General features: G+C 46.0%; 1 protein-coding gene across 4 annotated transcripts in view; it reads left to right on the top strand.

Annotated features, from left to right (window-relative positions):
* The first annotated feature begins 552 nt into the window (after positions 1 to 552).
* Positions 553 to 21530, top strand: part of SLX9 (SLX9 ribosome biogenesis factor) — a 50064-nt gene continuing 29086 nt past the window's right edge. For all 4 annotated transcript variants that reach the window (XM_066259203.1, XM_066259201.1, XM_066259202.1 and 1 more), the window contains exons 1-2: positions 553 to 754; positions 16051 to 16159. In XM_066259203.1, the coding sequence (XP_066115300.1) occupies positions 617 to 754; positions 16051 to 16159 (247 nt within the window). In that variant the 5' untranslated portion in view covers positions 553 to 616. The remainder of the gene's footprint in view (positions 755 to 16050; positions 16160 to 21530) is intronic.

The following is a 21530-nucleotide window of genomic DNA, read 5'->3' as shown; positions in this document are numbered from 1 at the left end:
AGCATCAATCATCAGTTTTTCATTGGGACACCTTAGTTGTTCATTGATTGCGACACCTTAGTTGTTCATTGATTACTTTCTCATATGTGCCTTGACCGCGGGCCTTCAGCAGACCGAGTAACCCATTGCTCAAGCCAGAGACCTTGGGTCCAAGCTGGTGAGCTTTGCTCAAACCAGATGATCCCGCGCTCAAGCTGGCGACCTCAGGGTCTCGAACCTGGGTCCTCTGCATCCCAGTTCGATGTTCTATCCACTGCATAACTGCCTGGTCAGGCCAGTCGTGTGTTTTCAACAAACTTGTTCCATCCATCGCCATAGTCATCATCCTCAAATCACAAAGATTCCAGCAATTAGACTACATCTGCCTTGGAGGCCGGGTGTTCTCAGTGGCTGGGGCGGTGCGGTACCAGACACATTGACCATCACCTCCGCGACCACTCCCTTGGGCGGCCCCAACCTTCTTGAGCGACTGCGCCGCCGCTGCAGGGAGGACCTCGGAATCCAGTCTCCTGGGCTCCAGTTTCCACGGGGCCGCGAGAGTGCAGGACCAGCTTCCGGCAGACTTCAACTCGTGCGCCCTGCGGCTTCCGGCCCACTGCGTGTCTCAACTTAAGACATGGGAAAAGTGAGGGGTCTCCGTGCACGGGTGCACCAGGCTGCGGTGAGACTCAGGAGGGAGTCCACGCCGGGCCTCGCGCCTCAGGCCCAGGAGGCGACCCCTCCGCAGGCTTCGGCTGGCAGAGTCGGGTGGAAGGTAAAGCATCCCTGGGGGGCTGGGGTGTGTGTGGCACTGCGGCGCCGCACTGTGCCGCCTTGGGGGTCCCGGGCTGGCTTTGGCCCTGTGGTTAGGGATGGGTCTCCTGCGACCCCTGCCGGCCGTCGGCCATGTTTGCTGTACGACCTGCGTGCCTCCTCGGTTGTTTTCTAACTTTTGGCTATCAGTAACACTACTGTGAACATTCCTGTACAGAATTTCCAGTGGATGTATGGAGTGGAATTGCAGGTGGTACGGAACGCTATTTTTAACTGTTAGGTGAATTGCTTGACTATTTCCTACTGTGGTTGCTCCATTTTACGTCCCTACCAGCTGTATATGAGCCTTTCAATTCCTCCACATCTTTACCAACTCTTGTTGTTGTCTTTTTTATGATAGCCATTTTAATGGATATGAGGTGGTATTTCATTGCTTTGATTTGCATTTCCCTAAGGACTAATGATATTGAGCATCTTTTCATGAACTTTTGGCTATTTGTATATCTTTGGGAACTGTCTGTGCACGTCCTTTGCCCATATTTAAATTATGTTGTCTTTTTGTTGAGTTTAAAGTTTGTATATTCTGGATGGGAAACCCTTATCAGGTATGTGTGGTTTGTAAATATTTTATTGAATTCTGTGAGTTGGCTTTTTACTTTCTTGATAATGTCCTTGGAAGTACAAAGGTTTTAATTTTGATGAGGTCCAATTTATCTTGTATTCTTTTGTTGCTTGTGCATTTTTGTGTTGTGAAAAGCCAAGGAAATCACAGGGTAGCTTGAGCAGGGTTTGGTCATGGACGATCTTTGTCAATGGATGTCCTGAAGGGGTTAATGTAGGACTCATGATGTATATCAGTATTTAAGTCTTAATTCCAATGAAAGATGGAATTAAGGTCCATTCCCTGTCATCCTCCAGTCCAGCTATATTGTTATGCAAATTGTATCTATACAGGGAGGGGGCAAAAGTGGGTTATAGTTGTGAGTACAGGAAACAGTTTATTCTTCTATTATTTATTTGTTAATTATTGTATTATTTATTTGTATTATTTGTATTATTGTTATTTAGTATCCTTATTTATGATTTATCTTTTAGGTAATGATTTCCAGTAATTTAACTTACTTTTGCCCAATCTTGTGTAATGTTATAGCCTGGCCTGAAGTTGTTAGAATTATTCTTTTACAATTAGCTACATGTTTCCCTTTTCTAGGCTCCCTGGCTTTTGTTTGTTTGTTTGTGGATTTGAATTAACTGTTATCATTTGCTTTCAGTCTAAAAAACTGCCGTAGAATTTCTTAGAAGGCAATCTGTTAATAGCACACATTCTCTCAGCTTTGATTTATCTTAGACTGATTTTGTTTTACCTCATTCTTAAAAGATAGTTTGAACACTTTGGATATGCCACCCCACTGCCTCCTGGCCTGTATTGTTCCTGATGAGGAGTCAGCTGTTAATCTTTTTAGGGTACCCTCCATTGAGATGAATTTTTTTCTTTTATCCTGCTTTCAAGGTTATCTTTTTGTCTCAGAGCATTTTGACCCTGATATGCCTTGATGTAGATCTCTTTGTGTTTATTCTGTCAGGAGTTTGTCCAGTTAGAGAGCATTGAGCTTCTTGGACATGTAGGTTTGTGTTTTCCATCAAATCTGACAAGTTTTCCATCATTATTTCTATGGATATTTTTTCTGCCTCTCTCTTCTTCTGGTTCTTCCATTATTTATGTCGCTGTGCTTAATGGTGCTGTAAGATGCTATTCATTTTTCCACATTGACTCTAAGAATAAAAGTTATTTTACTGGCAAAAATGGGTTTATTCAGGAACAGCAAAGAATTGTAGTTTGGGACAGGCAAGCTATAGCAAAAGCCACAGGAAAGTCCAACAAAATGAAGGAGTTATTTTATGGAGAAAAGTTGGAGAGTTTGTTTTGAATGAAAGGCCATGAGAGAAAAGGGGGGTTCAGGGAGGTGACGGTTTCTCCTTGGCTGAGATGCTGGGGAGTTGGTATCTTGTAGAAGACACCATGTACAGCTTTTCTTGTTGGGCCTGTAACTGATGATCCTTCCTGTGGAGCAGTGGTCCCCAACCCCCGGGCCGCGGACCGGTACCGGTCCGTGGGCCATTTGGTACCGTTCCGCAGAGAAAGAATAAATAACTTCCATTATTTCTGTTTTATTTATGTTTAAGTCTGAATGATGTTTTATTTTTAAAAAATGACCAGATTCCCTGTTACATGCGTCTAAGACTCACTCTTGACGCTTGTCTCGGTCACGTGATACATTTATCCGTCCCACCCTAAAGGCCGGTCCGTGAAAATATTTTCTGACATTAAACTGGTCCGTGGCCCAAAAAAGGTTGGGGACCACTGCTGTGGAGGATTCTTCGGTTGGAGTCTGTAATTGACTTTTTCCCTGTAACTGATGTCAGGTAGGTACTGGGTGGAGCTTCCCTCCTGGCCTGGCTGTTCCATCTCAATGAGGTTTCCCTTTATTTTCATATTTGCAAGGCTATGTTGTATGTAAACTTAATTCTATTGATTTTCTGTCATGCTTTGTTCTTTTTCTCTTTTCTTCAGATGACATTATCTCCATCAGTCTTTCTGTAAATTTGCTGATTCTTTCTTCTGCCAGTTCAAACCTAGTTTTGAGTCTCAAGTGAAATGATTCATTTGGATCACTGTACTTTTTGACTTTAGGATTTTATTTTCTGTTTTAGTAGTTTTTATCTCTCCCTGATTCTCTCTGTTTGATGAGACATCACTGTACCCTCCTTTAGTTTTGTAGATACAGTCTCTTTTAGTTCTGTGGCCTTGTTTGTAGTGGCTGCTTTCAAGTGTTAGTCCAACATGCGGGCCCCTTTATGCAGCTGCTGCTACCTAGATTATGCTCTCCTGTTTCTCTGCATGTGTCATACTTTGTTGTTGGTGGAAAACTGGACACTTGGGAAGTACATTATAGCACCCAAGGATGTTGATGTTGTTTGCCTAATCAGTTTACTTGTGTATTAACCACATGAAGTCTGTTCTACTCTCTCTCCTGTGTTCAGCCTCCGATCTCCTTGCTCATATATCATATATACTGCTCACAAAAATTAGTGGCTATTTCAAAATGAATATGAAACGATAAACCATTCCCTAATTATTGTGAGCAGAGTTAGGGGCTATTTCAAAATGAATATGAAGCGATAAAATATCCCCTAATTTTTGTGAGCAGTGTGTTATGGACCGAACATGAGTAATTATTGATCGGATTCCAAATTGATTATAAATTTAAGAAGCCTTTATTAGCCAGCCGGGGACTGCTAGCTGAGAATCCACACAGGGAAAACAGCTAACAGCCCCGAACCTAGGGAGAGAGCAATATTTAACGGGATAAACCACAAAGTCATAGCTATTACAACAGGTATGCACAACATTCTTGACATTTCAGTAGAAAGCATTCTTTGTTCTAACGCTGATTACAGTTCTTCCTATAATTGCTACAAGGCTAAAAGCATAAAACTACATCTTGCTTCTGTAGGCAAGATTTAAGTCAAGATATCTAACTAGTTGGGCTTGTAAAAATTTTCTACTCTAAGCTATTGTCACAGGCAAGCTCCGTTCAATGTTAACTTCCTTGTACAGACTATTGGGGACTTTCTACTCTAAGCTACCAAAAGCAAGTATAAAATTCTTTTTTATGTCCAACTCTCTATACACAATACTGAGGTCCCATACACAACACTAGGCCCCTATCACATAGTGTATATATATATATATTTGTTTTAATCTTTTGCCTGGCTACCTGGATCAGTATAAGCCACTTATTGGTCATATTGTGTCTGAGCCTTCTTGTCCAGTTAGGTTTTGGCCCGTCACTGCTAGATGCATGTGAGGCCAACAGCTGCTCTCACCCTCAGGAATTTACAGTTTTGACCTACCTCCAGCTAGGGACAAGCGGTTTTGAGTTTCTTTCAGATTGTTCCTGAGCCAGTGTGGCCTAGAGCCTCTAGGCCCCCAGGCTGCCATGGATGCCCTCCTGGAGGTGCTCCTGGGCTAGAGCAGGTGATCATTCAGTCAGTGCTAGCTCAGAGCTTGTGCCAAACTCCTGTGCCTGGGGTTTTACCACATTGTGTTTGCTTGGGGCATGCACCAGTGTGCCCATCCAGCAGTGGCTACTCCTCAGTGGGTGCAGCCTAGGACCCAGGGGTTGACTGTGATCCCAGGCAGGTTTTTAGGCTGTTTTTGCGGTGTTCTCTCTGTTACACTGCTTGCTCTGCTGTGTAGCTGGTTGCTGCTAGTATAGTGGTGCTGTGAGCTGCAAAGTTTGCACAGGTCCCCAGTGTCCCACAGCACACTTAGGCATGGATTTCTCCTGATAGATTCAGCCCCCTCCTCAGAGGTTGTCCCTGTCCTGGGTAAGACTGGGGGTTGTCCCCTAATCTCTGTGTCCTGTGAGTAGTTCCTTCCTGCAGAGCTGGGTATGTCAGAACCCAGTATTCTAGACTTTCCCTGCCTAGGGTGGATGTAAAGCCAGTAGCCACGGCCACCATCACCGCCGCCTGATCCTTGCAGGCTCACATTTTATTTGGACAGATGGTAAAGAAACAAAGGAGCCAAAAACTGGTGGGCCATTAGCTTTAATCTTAGCTTGCACTCGGCGGGCAAGAAATACACAACACTGGGAAAACACTTCTCTTTCCATTCAGGGCTCCCAAAGCCACTGACTTATCCGAGTTTCCCAGAATCAAAGGTGTAAGGTATTTTTCCCCGCCGAGAAGGAAGGAATGGGGCTCGGAGCCGCAAAGTGTGGAATAATATACGGCTTTATTGAGTACAGAGCGCGCATCCCACCCAGCAAGTTTCCCTGGCCCCGAGGAAAGAAAGATGGAGGCTAGGGAAGTTGCATGGATTAAACCGCGTGGGAGATATTTAAAGGGTCCCTCTAGGGAAGTGGAGCTACTATGACGTGGTAAAATTTCACTGGCTGGCAGAGGATCGCTTCTTTCCAAATGGTTCCTGGGAAGCTTCCTTTGACCGGCTTGATTGTGGGCGGTCCTAGCCAAAGTGGGTGGGTCTGAGTCCCTACGTCACTATCCCTCTATCCACCGACCTTACATTCTGACCTTTTGTGTTAAATAGAAAAAGGGGCGCCGTTTATTCATCTGGCTACTTCCTGCTGAATAGGGGCGTCGTGGGGAGGGGGAGATCAGAAGGTGGTGGCTTTGGGGGGTGTCAGGAGAAACATCTGTGTGGCCGTGACTGGAGAAACTTCGCAGATGAGGTCCTGTAAGGATTTTAAAGAAAGAGAGGAGTAATAGGGGATTTTGCAGGGCCCAGCCTTTTGGTGAGCTGGAGATGGATGGAGTCCAGTGATTCCGACTGCCAGAGGTCCTATAAGGAGGCAAGCTTGAGGCAAAACTGCATGTCAGGAGTGGCGTAAAAAGGGGAAAGGAAGAGGGTCCCATCCATTCCCATAACCGAAACCTGTGAGGGAACTAGGGGTCCAGAGTATAAAGGCAAAAATAGAGAAGGCAGCCCCCATGTCCACAAGAAATGAGATGGACTGACTTACCCACTTGTTGCAGAACCCTGGGTTCTCCGAGTCCAGGCCGGTCCTAGGAGTCCGAGTGATGCACCCACCTGGCTGGATTGGCCTTCCATTTGGGTGACTTGTCCTCCATGTAGAGGTGCTGAGGAAAAAACCTGTTGCCCAAAGGGGCAATCACTCCGCCAGTGACTGGGCTGCTTGCAGTCAGGGCAGGGCTCAGTGGGCAGCCACCGGCAGGGGCCCTGCTGGGACCAGTGGTCCTGCTTGCCACACTTAAAGCAAGCTGCTGGTGGCTCTGCTGGTCTCAGGGTTGCCACAAGACCTGGGGGTTTGGAGCGTTACCTTCTGCTGCATGGGGGCCTGGCGAACAGGCCTGTTTTTACTAGTTGGGACCGTTAAAAACTTTAAATGCCGTGTTCAAAGGTTCCGGATAGGGGTTTGGGGGATTGGGAATAAGAGGAAGGGGGCTCGTGTGGAGCCTGGCACCCAGATCCCGCAGGAAAAACGCTGGAGCCAAAGGCAGGACAGGGCAGGAACTTCCTGCAAGAAAATTGGGGTTGGACTTCCTGAAAACTGGTGTAAGAGCCAATGCCAGCTGAGAAAGGCCTGACGGAGGAGGGACTAGAGAACACAGTGAAGGGAGGGGCCCCTGGCCAGCAGGGGAGGAGAAAGAGATGGTAGTAGATGGCGAATAAGAAACAGGTTTTTGCGAAGGGGGGGAGAGATGGTTTGGAGTCCCCCAAGAAGGAAAGATTAGGAATAGAGGTTTTAGGTGAGGTTTCTCTGGCCAGAAAAAGGCCTGCGCAGTGGAACAGGCAGCACAGAGTTTAAGGACAGGTGCGCGAATAATTAGGAGCCGTGTACGTAAGAGATCTCCAATCAGTTCCCAGCTTTTTTGGCAATAGTTAAATTGGTGAGGGTGTTAAAACCAAAAGTCCCTTCAGGAGGCTAATTGAGTGGGTTCTGTGGCCTGGCCACAGCGGAGAACAGTTTCTTCTTCCTTAGGGAGGGAAATTCCTGTGCCCTCACAGCCGCGCTCAGTTCTCGGAGTGGTCAGACCTGAGCATTAGCGTCCTAAAAACTCAATGTCCAGCCACGGATGAAAGTGGATGTGCTTGGGGAGGTCTCCACAAGCACACGCTCACTCGGACGGACGGAAAAGAGTTCCCTGACATAGCTACGGTTTCGGACAGGGAGTCTCGGAGGAAAGAACTGAGAGGAAAGCTGGAGGCAGGGGACTTACCGCACCGTGTGCCGAAGTGGGTTGGAGATCGGAGATCCTGGTTCTTTCTCCTGGTTCTTTCTCAGAGGGGAGGAGAAAGGAGTGGTCCTTGCGGACTTCTAACTCCTTCCAGGTTTTCGGCACCAAAATGTAAGGTATTTTTCCCCGCCGAGAAGGAAGGAATGGGCCAGAGCCGCGAAGTGTGGAATAATAAATGGCTTTATTGAGTACAGAGTGCACACCCCGCCCGGCAAGGTTCCCTGGCCCCGAGGAAAGAAAGAGAAATGGAGGTAAAAAATGGAGGCTAGGGAAGTTGCACGGATTAAACCGCGTGGGAGATATTTAAAGGGGTCCCTCTAGGGAAGTGGAGCTACTATGACGTGGTGAAATTTTACTGGCTGGCAGACGATCGCTTCTTTCCAAATGGTTCCTGGGAAGCTTCCTTTGGTGGGCTTGATTGTGGGCGGTCCTAGCCAAAGTGGGCGGGTCTGAGTTCCTACGTCACCATCCCTCTATTCACCGACCTTACAAAAGGTTTCTAGCTCACTAGTCTTATTCACCTCTGTTCCCCATTTCCTTCCTTCTCCCTGCACAAACTGGCTTTTCCTTCAGCACTCCACCTTCTTGGCTGCTTCTTCAGGCCTCCTCCACGTGGCCTTTCTCTGCTCTCCTCTCTACTCTCTCCTCTAATGATAATCTCAGGAACCAAGAGAGCAAGCTCCTGTTCTGCCCCCCATTTTATAGTGTAGAAATCAAAACCTTTAATCCAATATACAAAATAGGAAAGTCTCTAATACAAAGTCACTTATCTGGGGCATGATGGGATTGCACCACCCCACATCAAAAAGGGTGGGAAAGGCTTAATCCCAAAACCAAGCCCCAGGCTACAAGGATCCTGCCTGCCCACAGCCCGCCCCCAACACACATTAATATCACCTGGGCGACAGGCTTCCACGTGGGCAGCACCATCTTTAACAAAGTGAGCATAATATATTTTATCTGCCGAACAAATAGATAAATGGAATTCTAATTTCTAGTCACTTAATAACAGTGTAATCTATGAAAAACAGTCAATGTGAGATCAACACCTTTATACTAAACTCTAAAATGTGAAGTAATGAGATATAAATCACCACTGTGGAAAGCATCTGAGTGACATAGTAGAGAGAAGTTGAACATCATTGTGTTCAGACTTACATATGCCACTGGGGGCTCCCCTTTGCTGGAAGGTGTCATCTGAAGTTGTTGTAAAGTATCCGTACCTCACTTCCGCGGGTTTACGTAGAGACACCAACTCCAGATGAATTTTGAAGGATTTTATTAAAGGAGGAGATTTATTAAATATGCCAGCTGCATATGGCTGACATGAGGGCATTTGCAGACCCAAATTGTGTGAGCCAAATACATTTCTGAGGCTGATTTATATACTCTTGATCACACACAGGTTGGGGGAAAGCATGACACAATTGTTAACAAACCCACAGCATTTGTTTAGGGGATATACAAGAACATTAAAACTTTCAAGGTAACACAATAAAAAACATTCACAGATCTTTCAGTGTCCATCTCCCCTCCTTTGCCTAAAGATATGTTACTCTCAGGATTCCAGGAAGGGAGGAGGAGCCACAATCAATGTAGGATGGTATGTAAATTCTGTCTCCTATTGAAAGAGAAAATAAGTTCCTCAGTTGAACTTTATTCTATATTTAAAACTAAATGACCCATTGTTCTTGCAAGCCAGAAACTTCTACATTCTTCTCCCTCCCCTCCCCAAAGGAGGGACAGGACAAAAAGCCTGACCTTTCCTCCTAAAATATCAATATTAATTTTGCAACTTTTTGGTACCTTACCACACTCCCCACTGGTTTTATATCCTAAGTCAAATCGTTGACTTAATTTATCGAAGAGCATGAGGCTGTTGAATAGGAATATTAACTTACAACATATAACAGATATTTAACAGACAGAATTAAAAGCAATATGGTTCATTAAAGAAACAAATTTTTAATAAACTGTACAAACCTTTTGCAACTTAACATAAAATTAACTAGCTTTTATAACAATTTACTTTTTTCTTTCTTTCTTAAAGTCTAATTAAAAGGAGGTCCTCAGTGAGTTTCTTCATGCATTAGTCATACATAGACCAACCAGCTTTCAGTTTGTGGTTGGAGTAGGGCATGCCGTCGCTCTCAGGGTTAACTTACAAGGGTTGGGGTCAGTCTCCGCTGTCCATGAGTGTCTCTGCTGGAACTGCAGGTTTCTTTTCTTTTTTTTCTTTTTTTCTTTATTCATTTTTAGAGAGGAGAGAGAGAGGGAGAGAGAGAGAGACAGAGAGAGAGAAGGGGGGAGGAGCTGGAAGCATCAACTCCCATATGTGCCTTGACCAGGCAAGCCCAGGGTTTCGAACCGGCGACCTCAGCATTTTCAGGTCGACGCATTATCCACTGCGCCACCACAGGTCAGGCGGAACTGCAGGTTTCAACCGGCTATGGTGGACCCAGGCAGGCATGCTTTCTACCGTGGCAGCAGTGGGAGTGGTCAGGATCATGGTGTGTGGACCCGTCCACATGGGAGTCAGTCCTTGGGTGATGTACTTCTTTACCTAGACTGAGTCCCCAGGCTGAAAGGGATGTACTGGATCTTCTGGCAGTGCTGGAAGTGCCTCGTGGACAGTCTTTTGAACAGTCTGCTGAGTAACTTGCAAACCCTGCAACTACTTAAGGAAGGAGTGGTTACATTTCCTTTATGATTTGATTCATGTGTTCTACTTGTCCTGAACTTTTGGGGCCTGTGGGCACAATGTAACTTCAAATTAGTTTCTAATTAATATTGGGTTCCTTTCCTACTAGCTGTGAGATTTTGGACACTGATGCAGGCCTAACATTAGAATAGGCAAGCTAAACCTGGAAAGAATTCTATATATATAGCAACTTCCTAACAACTGTCACTGTGGCCCCACTTCTAGAAGGAAAAGCTTCTACTTACCTGTCAATCATTTTATTAAAGTCTATTTCTAAATGTTTACCTGGGAAAGCTCCTTTCTCTCTGTTTCTTTCTACAATTTCCTTACTTTGCTTAGTATTCACTTGGATACAAACTTAATACTCGGATATTATGTCTTCTGCAATAAATTCTAAGTCTGGCTTTTCTAATTATTCTTTCCTGCTAGCAAAATCTTTTTCCAATTGGTTGCAAATAAACATTTGGCAATAAAGGTCCTAAAAACCCCACTGGTTTTAGGTAGCATCTTCAGCTGTTTGGTTTTTCTTGAGTCTCCAAGGAGTCTCCCTTCTTTTGGTGTTCTGGTCAGTGGATGACCTGTATTGTAGGGATGAGGGTCTGAGCCTCACCTTTACTAGTTCTTAAGCCTTCCCCTCATGGCCCCCCTTTGACTGTGCCTGTCTTAGGTTGTCCCTCTCTTTCAGGGATCTTACCCGTCCTTGGCTAACCAGTCATCTTTAGGGGCCAGGCAGAGCTATGCGATTGAGGGAGGAGCAAGCTCCCTTCCGAAATGCTTAGTTTTATTCACTTACTTACTTTTAGCAGCTGATAATGCAACCCTTTTTGAAATTTACAATACATTTGTTTTCATTTCCAGAGCTGATTGCTATGTAAAGACTAAGTTGACTGTCTCAGTATCTTTCCTTATCCTGGCTAACAGAAACTGAGGGAAAATGTCTAAATCTTTTTCACTTGCTTGGTTGCTAAAATCTTATTTAAGCTAGGCAACTAGAAACATTTTTTTGAGGTGGTCTCAATTGTTTTACAAATTCTAACAGTCCTGCTATGGCTTGTGGCTTCCCCTATAAAGGGAATTCTGAGTTTTCTAATTCTATAGATCACCTGGGAAAAAGAATTTAAACTATTTCCTATTTTATTTATGTCTCAAATTCTAAAGATTTAGTTACAATTACCAACTGAAATGACCAATATTTCATAACTAATGAATAGTAATATCTTTACTCTAGGATTGGTGACCTAACATTGAACAATACTACTTCAAAAATAATAAACTAAACATTACATAAAAAGACATTATTAACAATTATTATATTCCTCAAATATTTAAACTAAGATTTCAATATCACAGGGCTATAAAACAGCATATAAAAAGGAGAATTAACAAAAGGCTTTTGAAATAACATACATTTTTTAACATAGAAAATAATTTTTCATACATTAGTGGGGGACAATAAGTCACCACTCTTAACTCAGTGGTCAGAAAACTTATTAGTCAATAGAGCCAATTATTAACAGTACAATTGAAATTTCCTTTTGAGAGCCAAATTTTAAATTTAAACTATATAGGTAGGCACATTCCCTACCGATGCAGTGCCCACACATGGCACTCTGGTGGAGAGCTACACCCAAGGGGGCAAAAGGCCCCATGTGGTCTGCGAGCTGTTTGTGAGCACAGTTTGCCCACCAGGGTTCCTACGGAAGGGGGAAGAGGCAGAGGAATCCAGCGGGCCTGTCCCTTTTTGTACAACCCAGCATTTCCAAGAACTAAGCCGACTTTCACCCCCAGCCTTGGCAGCTGTCTAGCTTTATTTCTTACAACTAAAGCAGCAAATTAAAAATCATAAATTTTATAAATTTACTTTCCCAACAGTGGGCTGCTTTAGCCCACATGAGGTTTTTAATTTCCCCGCAATTTTCTGAGATTTTTTTTTTTTTAATTTTTTACTATTATGGCTAAAGCATTGGGTTTCCCTGTGAATCCTATGCCTCCCATGACAGACAACAACCATGCCACACGAAGGAATTGGGGAAGGGAGGGGAAACTTGGAGGGGACTTAACACCTGCCTTGGCCTCATGGGAGAGAGTCAGAACCCTTTTCCCTGTGCTAGTCTTGTTCACTTTACACTTATTTTCCCTTCTATATATTTTTTACAATAGTGGATGCAGGGCACCAAGCTATCACTCCAATTCATGGAGGGCCCGCGTGACCCCAATGTCCTAGGGAGGGGAAGGGGAGAGGCAGCTGGAGGGCCTGTCTCTGATAATTTCTATTTATTATAATCCTGTTACTCATGGTTCTATCACTCATTCTGGAGTTGTAATTTATTTCAAGGAACTGATAATTAGCAAGGTCCACACCCATGGTTTGTTCATTTCTAAACCTTTTACCTGGCCCTGTCTCCTTTTCTTTTATAACCCCGGGCAGGCTGAAACTTAGCCGAGCTGAGCACCGAGCGCCGGGATGTGGTGGCTGGGCTCCTCTCTTGGTGCTTGGCCTGCTGCTCTTTGTCCCCCTCCCTCTCAGGTGCCCTGCGCCCCCGCTGAGGCAGGAGCACGGCGGGGTGGGGAAGGAGCAGGCCTGCGCTCATTTCTCCACGGCTGCCCCCATACTCCTTTGTTCCATACCTCGTGCATCCCTGCTTGGCTTTTTATTTTTTCCTTATTTAAATTGCTCACTTGCTGCCCCTTTCTCCTAGAGGCTGGCAAAACACTTTCCCAGGTGTATTCCCTATTGCAATATGCGCACTGATTTTTTTCTAGTGGATTCTTAATTCTCTTTCTCGAATTCCCTTTCTTTCCTAGATGTAAATCTGGCCAGACTAGGAAGACATAGCACCCTTTCTGTATTGAGCAAGCTTTTAGCCATTGTGGCGGATTCATTGTTAAATTTAGCCATTGATCAATGTAGGGAAACTAAGCAGGGTGCCCAGATACTCAGTTATGATGTTCCAAACTGCCCTTACTAGCCAGAGATTAAAAGTCCTGGCCGATGGCCATCCAACCCCAAAGGTGGGTTATTCTGATTCACAGAGAGTGCAAAGCCTTTTCTTGGACCATTTAATTCTGTATCCACGGTTGTCTCCAAGCTTCTGAAAATGCTTTAGGAGACAACCAAAAGGGGTCTTCTGTATATGGGCCTTCCTCCCATATTTAATAGCTACGGCCACTGATTTACAAAATTGAAACTATCTGTGAGAATGCAGGAATTAGCACATTAATAAAAGCAAAAAGGTAAGATAGATAATAACTAGCACCTGGAATAAAGGATGTTTGACAATAGAGATGTCAATTATTATACAAGACAAGGGGAAGGAGCCAACAGACGAGAATAATTTCTTCAGGGGAGAAATCAGACAGAGCGCCCTGAAGACAAAGGTCTTGGATCCAAGAACAAAGAGAATCTACAGTACAGACAATTCACGATTTAAGATTGCCTTCTAGTTTTAAGCCAGAAATTCCCAATTTTTGATATAAGAACTTAAACCCGGCCTTTAAATCAGACACATTTAAACATTAAACAAAGATTTCACACACACAAATTACAAATCAAGAAATTTAATTGAGTATGCTTTACTTATTCCAATTAAAATTTTGCCAGAGATTTTTCCTGACAAACACACAGCTCAATAGACAATGGAAGAGTTTCCCTAGTGGCCTCTCAGGTGCTTGCAGGCCGCGTACCTGGGAGGGCTTTAGACTCAAACACCAGAAATTTCCACTAACACATCAATTACTCAGGCGTTTCTAGACAGAAACATTAAAAACAAAGACTGAGATCTCGACAAAGACAAAGGTGTCCCTGGAAGTCCTGAGACAGAACTGATCATCTCAGTATCAACTCAGTCCCTACTCAGGCCTCTTCCCGAGAGCACCCCCAAGTGTCTCCACTCAGGTCTTTCTCTGAGAGTACAATTAGATGTTTCTGGAAGTTCAGGGTTAACTTGGTCCCCACTAATGGTCTTCTTAGAGCACGAACAAATATGCAAACACAAATAGACGCCTCTGGAAGCCCAAGACAGAACTGATCAACCTGGTTGACTCAGTTCCCACTGATTGTCTTCCTAGAGCATGAATAAATGTGCAAACACAAATGGATGTCTCTTCCAGGGTACAACCAGATGTGTCCCAGATCAGCCTAAGGCAGGACCCAAAACTCTCCACCGACGTCTCGGTCTTGGAGAACCCATCTCATGAGTGTGACTGCATCCGGTCCTCATACGGCAGATCCAAACAGACAGACTAGTTCCAAACAGCAAAGCAGAAAGATTGGACCTACCTACACCTCCAGAGTTCCAAATCAGTAAAGTAGAAGATCTGCCTTACCTATCAATACATATCTCTGGAGTTATAAATCAGCAAAGCCAAAGATCTGCCCTGCCTACATCCTAGTTCCAAACAGATTGACCAGTACTAGTCCCAAACAGAATTCAGTAAAGCAAGAGTTGCTTTACCTACCTCTTTGATTTCTGCTGAATTGTCCAAATCGTTGAATTTGGGAATGGGGGCATCTGCTGAAGAACTGTCCGAACCCACAGGAAAAAGGGGAGTCCTGAAAATGTCTCAGGTGGTGCCTCTCCTCGAGATTCCAGCAGGGTCAGGCAGCTCCCCAGAGAGACCAGCCGATTCGGGATGTCTCTACCCGGTGACGTGAAACACTGCAGCCCTGCGTTGGGCGCCAGATGTTGTAAAGTACCTTGTTGGGCAGATAAAATGTATTATGCTCACTTTGTTAAAATGGTGCTGCCCACGTGAGGCCGTCACCCAGGTGATATTAATGTGTGTTGAGAATCCTTGTAGCCTGGGGCTTGGTTTTGGGATTAAGCCTTTCCCACCCTTTTTGATGTGGGGTGGTACAATCCAATCATGCCTCAGAGAAGTGACTTTGTATTAGAGACTTCCCTGTTTTGTATATTGGATTAGAGGTTGTGAAGCTACAATATAAAATGGGGGCAGAACGAGAGTTTGCTCTCTTGGTTCCTGGGATGATTAGCATGAGAGAGCAGAGGGAGCAGAGCAGAGAGCAGAAAGAGGCCATGTGGCCAGGAGAAGCAGCCAAGATGGCGGAGTGCTGAGTGAGATGCCAGTTTGTGTAGAGTTTGTGTAGAGAGAAGGTAGGAGATGGGGAGCTGAGGAGAATAAAGCTGGTGAGCTAGAAACCTTTGATTCTAGGAAACTCGGATAAGTCAGTGGCTTTGTGAGCACTGAATGTGAGTGGGTTTTGGAGCCCAGTGTATATTTTTACTTGCCCACCGGGTGCAAGCTAGAATTAAAGAAAATGGCCTATCAGTTTTTGGCTCCATTGTTTCTTTACTGACTGTCCGAATCCAATGTGAACCTGCATGGCCCTGGCCCTGGCTTCTGGCTTTACAGATGGGCAGAGTGATTTGGAGGCTTTGAAAACTTGATACAGGGATAAATGTCGGTTAAAAGCAGAGCTGGAAGAGACAGTGCTGAAGTGAGAGAAGGCTGTGTTAGTGGGAGAGTGCTGTGGGTAAGAGGTGCGAGCCTCGGAAGGAGTTCCTGAATCTGGTCTAAGGTGGCTCTGAAACCATAGCATGGCCTGTGTGGTGATTTGAGACAGGTGGGAAGGTGCCACGGTAGGGTTCTGGGGTCTGAGCTCCGAGGGTCCTGGGGCTTCTGTACTGGGGATTGAGGGTAGTTTCCCCAGATCCTCCTCCGTGGACATGCAGCCCTGTCCTGGTGCATCTTGAGGCCCTCGCCCAGCAGTCTGCCTGCCGCATGATAGGCCTTGATTTCACCAGGAAGGCATGGAGCAAGTCTCAGTGTGGTCTTTCTTCCCTTTTCAGGAGTGGGTGTTTGTAAGCACTGATGTCTTTGCCAAGACCAGGATAGACTCCAGCACCCTGGTTCAGAAGCTGGACGTGGAGACACAGAGCGTGACTTCCATCAGGAGAGGTAAGAGGGAGTGAGCAGACCTTGGGACTTGCGTGTTTACAGTGCCTGGTTGGCTTTGAGTTATTTACAGTGTGTCCGTAAAGTCATAGTGCACTTTTGACCGGTCACAGGAAAGCAACAAAAGACGATAAAAATGTGAAATCTGCACAAAATAAAAGGAAAACTCTCCCAGTTTCATACCTATTCAGTGCAGTTCGATGTGGGCTCACACACAGATTTTTTAGGGCTCTTTAGGTAGCTATCCTGTATAGCCTCTACAGACTCGTCACTGACTGATGGCCTACCAGAACGGGGTTTCTCCATCAAACTGCCGGTTTCCTTCAACTGCTTACCCCACCGAGTAATGTTATTCCTATGTGGTGGCGCTTCGTTATAAACGTGCCGATATTCACGTTGCACTTTGGTCACAGATTCGAATTTAGCGAGCCACAGAACACACTGAACTTTCCTCTGTACCGTCCACATCTCGACTGGCATGGCCGTGGGCTGCTCCGCTGTATACACGGTGTTACGTCATCATCTGCGCATGCGTACATGCTGCCACATCATCCTACAGAAACTGGGAGGGTCTTCCTTCTATTTGGTTTAGATTTCACATTTCTATCGTTTTTTGTTGCTTTCCTATGACCGGTCAAAAGTGCACCATGACTTTACGGACACACTGTATATGTGTGGGCCAGAACAAATTGCAGTTAACTGTATATATATATATATTTTTTTTTAAACATTCTTTTTTTTTTTTTAAAGATCATGGTTTTTATTTTTTTATTTTTTTATTTTTTTTTTTAACAGAGACAGAGAGAGAGTCAGAGAGAGGGACAGACAGGGACAGACAGGAGTAGAGAGATGAGAAGCATCAATCATTAGTTTTTCGTTGTGCTTTGCCACACCTTAGTTGTTCATTGATTGCTTTCTCATATGTGCCTTGACCGTGGGCCTTCAGCAGACCTAGTAACCCCTTGCTCGAGCCAGTGACCTTAGGTCCAATCCAGTGAGCTTTTGCTCAAACCAGATGAGCCTGCGCTCAAGCTGGCAACCTCGGGGTCTCGAACTTGGGTCCTTCGGCATCCCAGTCCGAGGCTCTATCCACTGCGCCACCGCCTGGTCAGGCTAACTGTATATTTTTTAAAAGGTTTTTATTAAGGGGAACAATGAAGATTTACTGAAATAGAACAGTATCAAGAAATCCTACAGCTTCAACACACACATACTGCATTGTATTTCCCTCATGAATTCTTTAGTATCTATTTCCAAGGGCTCTTGAAAAAAAAAGGCATACCTGTAATGCTGTTACCACATTCAAATTAATTTGGAAACCAGGAGGCAGTCAGACAGACTCCCGCATGCGCCTGACCGGGATCCACCGGGCATGCCCACCAAGGGGTGATGTTCTGCCCATCTAGGGCGTTGCTCTGTTGCAACCAGAGCCATTCTAGTGCCTGAGGCAGAGGCCATGGAGCTGTCCTCAGCGCCCGGGCCATCTTTGCTCCAAAGGAGCCTCGGCTGCGGGAGGGGAAGAGAGAGACAGAGAGGAAGGAGAGGGGGAGGGGTGGAGAAGCAGATGGGCGCTTCTCCTATGTGCCCTGGCCGGGAATCGAACCCGGGACTCCTGCACGCCAGGTCGATGCTCTACCACTAAGCCAACCGGCCAGGGCATAGCAATAATTTCTTATTATTAAATAAACATGCAGGGCTCACGTCTTCATGATTGCCTCATAAAGTTTTTCATATTTTTATGATGTGAAGAGGGCATTCTTTCTGACTGCATGTCCCCCATTTTGGATTTTGCTGGTCGCCTTCTCCTGGAATCTTGAACATGTTTCTCTCACCCAGCTGAGTTCTTGGCCAGAGCTTTTGGCCGTGCTTCCCTGGAGGTGAGGAGCGGCTCTGCTCCCGTTTGTGCTGCCCTGGAGCGAGGCTGAGCTCCCGAGCCTGGGCTGGAGCACCACTGCTGTGTTTGGAGAGAAACCTGGATGCTGCCTAAGTGTGGGCTGTGCATGTGCAATTGAGCATTTAAAATAGTAGCGGTGTGTAACCTTGGGAAGAGCACTCAGGCCTTTGAGGCAGGTTTGTTTGCCCTAGTCTCTTTATAATCCTGCTGTACTTTACCTGCACATCTGTTTCCTTTGGCTTCATCCTACTGTATGTTTTCATCTTTAAAATTGTAAATAGTTGTTCTTTTTGTCAAACTACTTTTTTTTTTTTTTTTTTTTTTTTTAACAGAGACAGAGAGAGAGTCAGAGAGAGGGACAGACAGGAAGGGAGAGAGATGAGAAGCATCAATTCTTCAGTGCGGCTCCTTAGTTCATTGATTGCTTTCTCATATGTGCCTTGACCGGGGGCTACAGCAGAGCAAGTGACCCCTTGCTCAAGCCAGCAACCTTTGGGCTCAAGCTAGCGTCATCCCTGAGGTTACGCCTATGATCCTATGCTCAAGCCGGTGGGCCCACACTCAAGCCGGCAACCCTGCGGTTTTGAACCTGAGTCCTTTGCATCCCAGTCTGACACTATCCATATGTGCCTTGACCGGGGGCTACAGCAGAGCAAGTGACCCCTTGCTCAAGCCAGCAACCTTTGGGTTCAAGCTAGCGTCATCCCTGAGGTTACACCTATGATCCTGTGCTCAAGCCGGTGGGCCCACACTCAAGCCGGCAACCCTGCGGTTTTGAACCTGAGTCCTTTGCATCCCAGTCTGACACTATCCACTGCGCCACCACCTGGTCAGGCTTGTCAAGCTACTTTAACAGTCTTTGTGTTCCTATGGTTCTCTAGGGGATTGATGTACAGATTGTTCATAATTATTTTCTTGTTGGATGAGTTAGCAGTATCCAGGTTTTTAGTATCATTTTCTGGGTTTCCACGAACAGTTTGTAGACAGTTTAGAGTTGTAAGACATGACTCTTTCACAGGTACGACTTCTGTCAAGTATCCTCTGTGGGGTTATGTTGTTTACATCTACATCATTGCTCTGGATTTTTTTTTTTTTTAAACAGAGAGAGAGAGTCAGAGAGAGGGATAGATAGGGACAGACAGACAGGAATGGAGAGAGATGAGAAGCATCAATCATCAGTATTTCGTTGTGACACCTTAGTTGTTCATTGATTGCTTTCTCATATGTGCCTTGACTGGGGAGCTACAGCAGGCCGAGTAACCCCTTGCTCGAGCCAGTGACCTTGGGTCCAAGCTGGTGAGCCTTGTTCAAACCAGATGAGCTCACGCTCAAACTGGCGACCTCGGGATCTCTAACCTGGGTCATCCATCTGCATCCTAGTCTGAGCATCCTAGTCTGACGCTCTATCCACTGAGCCACTGCCTGGTCAGGCATTGCTCTGGATTTTTGTTGTGTTCCTAGGGAGACAAATCTGAATCTCCTTGCCATTCTTTGTGCATTCAAATGGCAGAGAGAAAACACTTTAACCCCTACCCTCCTAGGGATCTTGCAGATTAGATTCACAAAAGAGATATCAACAAGAACAAAGAGTTTATTCATGTGTGCCACGTATGTCATCCCCCCTCCCTTACCCCAGATAAATAGCAGTGATGAGGAACTCAGTGGGGAGGTGAGAACTTGGCTTCTGTAGCATCTTAGCCTAGAACAGTGTGTGTACAGGCTTGCAGAGTGCTTTCCATGCAAATCATGGGCAGGTAAATATGCAGGGGGACAAATGGAAGAAGGTGTTGTGAGGGTCTATCTTGGCTCTGATCTTCGTCACCTTCACAGTACGAAGCTTCCTCAGGGGAGGAGATATCTGGCAGTTCTAATTTTTCAGAAGTGTCTTTGATGATCAACGGTTTTCTGTGTGTTCACTGATTCTCTGACCGCTTGTCTATTTGGGGCAGTTCTGATCACCTTCCTTAACCTTCGAGTGCTGTATGTATATATTAGAGGTTAGCTCTTTGTTATTTCATATAGAAACTCTTCAAGATTTTTAAAATTTCTGAGAAAGTTATTCCCCCAGAGAGCTAACAAATGCTTTTGACAGTTTCCCATGGTGGCTCTTCACTCCCTTTCTGCCTGTTATCCCTGGAGCCTCTCTTTCCTCCCTCCCTCCCTCTCCTGGTGGTTGTGAGGCCGAGTTTGCCCTCTGCCAGTACCTTGTTGATCCAGGTTGGCATGCTGCCCTGCGGTTGGCAGTGCATATATCCAGAAAGAGAAGCTATCTGTGCTACAGCTGGTGTCTCTGAGCAGTTTGGAAGGAGTGGAGGGAACAGCATTAGTTTGCAGTCACAGGACCTGAGTTGGAGTTCTGGTGCTGTGCTTTGTTGGCTGGTGGATTTGGGGGCATCTCTGTGGCTCTCCCCGAACCATTAGTACATCATTCATCAGATGGGTATGGCACTTGCAGGGCAGGTGTGTGATGTGGGCCTGCCTGGGGGTTTTTCTGGGCTTCTCAAGCCATGTTGACCAGCAGTACTCCTGGGTCAGTGAGGGCCTGGTCTACTTTGTCCCCTTTCACAGGCAAGGATACAGTGCAAGAGGAGGCTAAGCCTCATGGTAGCTACTGGCCCCTTCCTTTGCTGAACTCAGAGCTGTGGGGCCCCATCTTAGAAGGCCATCAGGGCCTCCCTCTGGTACTGCTGGGTGGTTCTCTGTAGGACATCATCACAGCTCCACCTGCACAGAGAGAGGGCCTAGAACCTATGCGCCCACCTTTGAGGTAACCCTGGGTCAGCATCAGCACCATTGGGGCCCCATCCCAGACCCGCAGAGCCTTGTTTTCACACACCCTCCAGGAGTTTCTGATACTACCAAGTGCAGCATGCTGGCCCAGAGCCTAGTGGATCCGGCCTGGCAGCTGCAGGAACACAGAAGTCCTCTCAACTTTCACCTTGGCTCCATGTGAGGATCCTGGAGCCCAGACAGGCTCTCTGGCTTCTGAGCTGTGCTCATCCAGGTACTTCTGGTCTTCTGATTGGATCCTGCAGCTGCTGCCGCTCTCGAAGGAGCCCCCAAGGTGTCCAGGTGCCCCAGTTCCTGTGGTGGGAGTCTATGTCTCAGCCTCTCCCCTACTCAAGCCTCTTCAGCAGCTCTTTTGTTTTGGTGCTCCTCAGCCTTGCCTCCTCCTAATTGACTAGCTCCTGGAATTTGTAGGGGAACAATGGGCCTTGTGATCCCCACACCTGCGCTGGCGCTGGTGGCCTGGAGCAGGTGTAGGTCATGTGGAAAGTAGCATTTGATGACTCACCCCCTCACTGCTCAGTGACCTGCTAGGCTGTGAAGGCGAGGGCGCCTGTCTGCCTGGATTAGCACAGACACATCCTTCCTTCTTGTCCTCACCCTGGGCTGAGTCACAAATAGAACTGGTCCCCGTGTCTCTGCTGCTGTGACTCTACCTTGCAGCCAGTGTGGACTGTAAGAGGCTGAGCCAAC

This window comes from Saccopteryx bilineata, chromosome 2, assembly GCF_036850765.1.
Source record: "Saccopteryx bilineata isolate mSacBil1 chromosome 2, mSacBil1_pri_phased_curated, whole genome shotgun sequence".
Taxonomy (NCBI): domain Eukaryota; kingdom Metazoa; phylum Chordata; class Mammalia; order Chiroptera; family Emballonuridae; genus Saccopteryx; species Saccopteryx bilineata.
The sequence above is the reverse complement of the archived record's forward strand: the minus strand, read 5'-3'. Positions and strand labels throughout refer to the sequence as shown.